We start from the raw sequence: 6,000 nt of genomic DNA, 5'->3' as shown, positions 1-6,000 counted from the left end.
CATTCTGATAAAAGTAGAGGTCGTTGTGATTAGAATCGCTCTTTTTTATGCGAAGCATACTAGCCGCACAACCGAGCTCTTCCTTGCTGCGCCGCGCGCGGCCGCGTAGCTACCACTTGACCTACATCGGCGCACCACGTGATATGACGTCACAACAGCTGTGCAAGCTGCGGCTCAACTCGTGCGCTCGCTTGCGGACGCGCAGCCTCCGCCGGCGGTATGCTTCGCATCCTAGGCTTAACCATAAGCTAAGCCAGGCCATTTTTTTTTTGTGGGGGGGGGTTGAGAAACGGCGCTTTAGCCGCTTCAGAGGCTGAGAGAAGTATTTGGTCGTGTGCTGAAATATTTATTTCGCGCACATAATAGCAGCAACGCACTTCACTCACACAATTATTGAGTCTTTCACGAATGAATCACACAGACAGAAAGGCGAGACTGAGGAAGAACATTTTCTGGTGGCAGGATCTTTGAAGAGGAACAATTATGTGTGTGTTTTATCTGCCCGTGGATAGTTGGACATAGCTGGTGTGTTGCTGAACATAAGGACTTCTTCGACGTGAGTACACGCACATTTTGTCGAGAGAGCACACCGCTGCCCTTTTAAGTTAAATAACAGCTATGTTGCAACAACGGTCGCTCAACTGTTTCACTTGGCAACACCTTTCAACAGCCTTCACATTTCCCAGCTTTCTGGGAAGTGAAATGCCAGTGTACGCACACACGCGAACACACACACATACACCTAACGCACACCAGAATAGATGAAGTGCATGGCAGCATGTCATAACAATTGGTACCCATAACTCTCCCACCATCCGAATTAGCAAAATACTCTCACAAAATAAGTTGAAAAATGTTTTTTCAAAACATTCTTGCTGGTGCTCGAGGGATATTTACACTGCCACAGAGTTTAAATGCATCTTTCATGTTTGCAAAATGTTGATTTGTTCACTGCAGCAACTAACAGTTAACATACTGATTGTTTTAACCGCATTTGCATAAATTCAGAGACATAGAGCATCCATTTCGTCGAAATTCTGATTTTGCGCAGCACAAACGGCGGCAAAAAAAGAGCCTGGAAAACTCTCTCGTGAACTGTTCATGCCTCACTGGTGTCATATAATTTTGCAATACACGAGCGGCGATCCCGATCCCTAATGCACACAGAATTTTATGGCCAACTGTTTTGCAGCGAACAAATATCCGCGCTCGCTTTACCAGAAGCAGCTCATGAAACTTCAAGGTAGGCGAACTTCCCAACCTTATTAATAAGTCGTGCGCTGTATAGAAAGCGTCGCTCACCAATGTGTCTTCTGCACAGGATCGACAAAACTGCAGTCAGAGGCCGTTTTTACCTTTTTTTTTACATAACTCTTCAACAACAGGCACCAAGAGACAAAAAGTAGGAACTGTGCTGGTAGCAAAATACACCTGCGGCGCCTTTATGAAAGAGCCGCGGTCTCAACATCTTGAACACCTTTGTACACGACGTTCGCTTTGTCATGGAAACAGCAGTTGAACAGCGAACTTTGTGCTAACTATCTACGGCCGGAAGAAGGCGTTTCAAAGCCTTCGACAGTTTTGCCGTGATGAAAGCGTTCCAGCGCACGCAACACAACACGATCTTCACGAAGATCTTGTGCCCGCATGGTCACTGGCGGTCACGGCAGTTGGGAAAACTTCGAGTGTAGTCCAAGTCACCGTTACACCTTCTCTCAAGTCGACGTGAGTACCGCCCAGTAGATGGCGTTGAAAAGGATGAATGCCAGCGGGAATATGTAGCGGCAGTGCCTGTCGATGCCGTTGGCAATGTCACGAGGCGTCAGCGGCGTGATGAGCGTGCAGACGTACGGTTCATCACCCCCGAACGATCGCACCGACATTGGGGACCGCGGTGGGGAATCTGGCAGGTCCTGAAGTGAGTGGGGCTCGAGGTCGGACAGCCTGAGCACTGTGGGCCCTCCCGTCCTGATGGCACTGCCATTGTTGTTCCTCTTGTACTTGTTGACTTGCAGCGAGCACTGTCCTTTGGCGTTTTGACCCGGGAATAGGCCTGCGTGCTGGGGTTGCTGCTGCTGGGGTAGCTGGCCTTGCTGCAAGGACGGTGAAGACAAAGATACGTCGCTGTTACCTGGTGTACTCTTGAATCATATCATGCACACAGTGCCTCTTGTGCGTTGGTTCCTCCACAAGATTCTAAGGCGCTATCATACCCTCGGCTCGGACGTAGTCCGTATATGAAGGAAGATACGTCTATCCTTTTGCACGCGTTCTTTTAGTGCGCAAGGACTTCTAGCCTGCCCCCAGCGATTTCGACGATGTCTCACGAGAAGACAATGAAGACTCAACCAGACTCAGCAAGGGAGTGGGTGCGCATGGCAATGGACCAAGCAAAGCTCAATTTTGGGAATGGCCTTGTAGGTTAAGGATGGCAACACATTGTATGGCAAATGAGGCATGTCCCAAATATGGCAAGGACACCCGAAATTTACCCTTGGAATGACCTTGGCCGAATTTGACTGCCGGTGAATATAGGCGTGCTCGGGTGGAAGACAGGTTTGGCCTAGCCTCGAAATAGAATTGGCCCAGCTCTAAAAATGGGCTTGGCCCACCCCTAAAATTTTAAAGATTGTTTGGACCCACGTTCTGAACCGGCCTGGGACACCCCCAGGATAGGTTTGGCTCACCCCCATTATTTAGGTAGCCTGCCCAAATTCGGGTTGCCCAACGTCCTTTCGCACAATACTTCGTGCTTAGGAATGCTAAACCACCAGCCATATTTTTTTTTCCTATCCATGGATGCCTAGATTCCCGTGTAAGCCTAAACGAACGCCGAGTCATATACGCTCTTAACTCGTGTTCTGAAGAACTAGGAATCGCAAAATATAATGAGTCCTGAAGCGAGAAATTTTTCTGTTAAGGACCCACACTCTTTTTTTACTGAGAATATGTTCAAAAGACGCACTGTGCATACTGTCCAGTAATCACCTAATTCTGCATCTCTTTCTCCAGTCGGCGCCTCACCTCAAGGGCATTGATGACGTTGATGTAGGCGCTTCCGTTATAGGAACCGGCGGAAGCTAGCGAGGCCTGGCTGTCGATGCGCCGTATACCCCCTTGGCGGCGCCGGTTGTCCTTGTGGTATATGTAGTTCACCATAGCGTACTCCAGCAGGATGAAGAACACGAACGCTGTTCGTAATTGAGAGAATGGTAAGAATAAAGCTCGTTAACGAGCTTTATTAGCGCCAGCAAGAATGAACGGTTCATTCATCTTGCGACATATGTAATATTAGTCTAGTATCGCATTATTAGTATTAGTATCGCATTAAGGTTAACACTGCCAGCTACGTACGCTCAGCCTTGTGGTCTATTTGACAGCTCTGCAAGCTAATTACTTCGAGATACTGTCCGGGTGCGTAATTCTTCCATTTTTTTTCGCGTTTTTCAACAGGATTAACTCACAAGTAGATTTCAGAACAGTGCGATGTTTACACCGTAATGACGTTGGCCTTAAAATCTTGTAACAAGGCGATGCGACTGTGGCTTACTATTTACCCCGTAAAGTTAGAACTCGAAGTCGTGCACCAAGATGAAATGTCATTCAGTCTTTGAGGCCAGTGCTATGTGCGGAACGAAAGAATGCAGTGCAAAGAAATATGGACGGGAGGAGACCGACACGGGCGTTCCGTTTACCACAGTGTGATGTAACTCACTGGAAAATATTTGAGGCGCCGCATTCTCAAAGTACGTTTTAAGTGTGATAGCATCCGCAGAAAAACTCTTGGCATTGTCGGCGTGTTTTCATGATTGAACAACACTTCACTGTTTTAGAGAGAAGCAGCTGCTCATGCACATTGCTTTCGAAATGTGTCTCTCCCTGAAAGCAAGAACATTAAAGATTACACAAGAAAGACAGGACGTCAGAGGTGTAGGTTAGACGACAGCGACTTCAGAGAGACCAATCAGACATGTGTGGAGGAAGGTACGGGTAACTGACGAAACGACGTCTAAGAGGACGAAAGTTGGTGAACTGCATATGGGTCCGGGTTGCGAAACTAGGGTTATGAAATTAAGGTGAGGGGCTGGCACTGAAGGCGTGTGTAAAGTATTTAGGAGGAGAAGCTTGAAATGTTTTTCTCCGCTTAGAGAAAAACCTTGCACAGCTGATCTATTCTTCGACCATGGCCGACACGAGAGCAATGAAGGGGTGATGGAGATAAAAAGGGAGACTAAAGAGTCCACTGAAATTCTTGGAGCGCCACGTGGCCAGCGTGTCGTGCCGGTGTGGTACCAGAGCCTGCGCCGCAGGCAGTGTGCGACGCTGGCTCGGTGAGCTGCAGGTGCACTAAATCCTCTGGCACCTCCCAAGGAACTGGTCTCTGAAGAACGGTGTACAGCTGTCTATCCAACGATGAGTCTGTCCATATATGACGTCTATGCAACTAGGAGTGCTTTGCAAACGATTAGCCGGCAGCGCTAGCAGAGTTAACTGCCTCTCAACGTCGAGCTTTTTACTTTCCCGCTGGGTCTCTCTTGCTTTCCTGCTGGGCACGTGCAACTGCACTGCACAACTCACGCGAAGCACGGTCATTGTTCTTTCACGCGCAAGAAAGTCAAAATCTGACAAATCTTCGCTTTTCAGATTACGTTAATATTATGGATTATTTTTGTTCTCCAGGCAGCCTGTTGCAGCAACAGCATTCAAAAGTAAGGTGGAAAGTTGGGCGAGTTGAATCTTATTCATGATGAAGTTTAGCGCCAAAAACGAGGACAAAGTAGGAGTGAAGACATTACTTGATTGATTTACTTCACGAGATGGGTATGTATGTTATGTGTTCTTCCATCAAAGTTTTAGTTGCGAAAAAGCGCTCGTGTTGTGTCTTCACTCCTACTTTGTCCTCGTTTTTGGCGCTAAACTTCATCATGAGCATTCAAAAGCTGCGTACATGTCCATGATTATATTGCAGAGCCATCGGGACTAGAGGCAGCCCCATCAGCAGTACTTTTTGAAACGGTACGCCGAATCCACCTCCTGGCCTGTCCGCAAGAGTTTAGATCGATAGTGGCTTGCAACTCCGCGGTAACGAAAGCAAATGGATTGGACCTGCACAGGCGCGTGCCCATGATTGTGGATAATAATACTTTCACTTGTTTCTCTTATGCCTCTTGACCTCCTTCATGTATTCCCTCACAGCGCGGGTCAGGTGTGCACCCTGAGTAAGTCTACTTTGCTTTCATCTCTACCAGTGCAAATGTTTTTATGGGCATTATATATGGCGTAAAAAACTAATTATAAACCAATACTCTTAGTAATTAAAAACACAATTACATGTCGCTCCGTGGTGCAGCTGGGGCTTCATTACTGAATATGCTAGTAGGTGCCCAACCTTGAAGAAGAAAATGAAATTAATCAAATGTGCCCACTTTTTTTGTTGTTCGTGATTTGAGACAGTAGGATGAGCGGACAGGACAGCCTCGTATTCGTCTCGTTCAAGGCGCTCAAAGATTTCGCATATCGAGCTCGTTGGAGAGTAAGCAGCACCGATGGGAGGAACCCTCATGTGTGTTACTTGTGACGCACTCACCGGTGCAGGCGAGGTACCAGACGTCGAGGGCGTGCACGTATGGCACCTTGGGCAGCTTCTCGCGGATGGACTTTCCGCCGGTGACCAGGGTGAGGAAGGCGGTCATGGCCATCGTGACCCGAGCCGGCGCCGCAGGGATGTCGATCCACAAGGAGAACCACGAGGTGATGACGAAGGTGGCGCCCGGGATGTAGATCTCCAGCAGGAAGGGGCCGAAGTCTCGCTTCAGCGTGAACTCGCACATGATCACCGAGAAATTGCCGGCCCCCACTGAAGAATGTGCGGAGAAGAGGGAATGCGAGTGAGCATCCACCGTCTGCTTCGATATGTAACAGTGAATCTCTCATGCGACGCAGAGAAGAACGAGGATAACAAGAACAGCGCAGGCTAGCCCTACGAAGTCTAGCACAACT

General features: G+C 48.2%; 1 protein-coding gene across 1 annotated transcript in view; it reads right to left on the bottom strand.

Moving 5' to 3' along the window:
* Positions 1 to 281: 281 nt before the first annotated feature.
* LOC149340531 (glycine receptor subunit alpha-2-like) overlaps positions 282 to 6,000 on the bottom strand; it is a 29,270-nt gene continuing 23,551 nt past the window's right edge. Inside the window, exons 7-9 of the mRNA XM_089549341.1 lie at positions 5,588 to 5,857; positions 3,025 to 3,191; positions 282 to 2,093 (exon numbers count right to left, since the gene is read on the bottom strand). Coding sequence (XP_089405467.1) covers positions 1,716 to 2,093; positions 3,025 to 3,191; positions 5,588 to 5,857 — 815 coding nt within the window. The 3' untranslated portion in view covers positions 282 to 1,715. The remainder of the gene's footprint in view (positions 2,094 to 3,024; positions 3,192 to 5,587; positions 5,858 to 6,000) is intronic.

The sequence above is a fragment of the Amblyomma mixtum genome, chromosome 6 (assembly GCF_055824585.1).
Source record: "Amblyomma mixtum isolate Tamu chromosome 6, ASM5582458v1, whole genome shotgun sequence".
Lineage (NCBI taxonomy): Eukaryota > Metazoa > Arthropoda > Arachnida > Ixodida > Ixodidae > Amblyomma > Amblyomma mixtum.
Note: the sequence above shows the minus strand (reverse complement) of the source record. Positions and strands in the feature narration are given on the sequence as shown.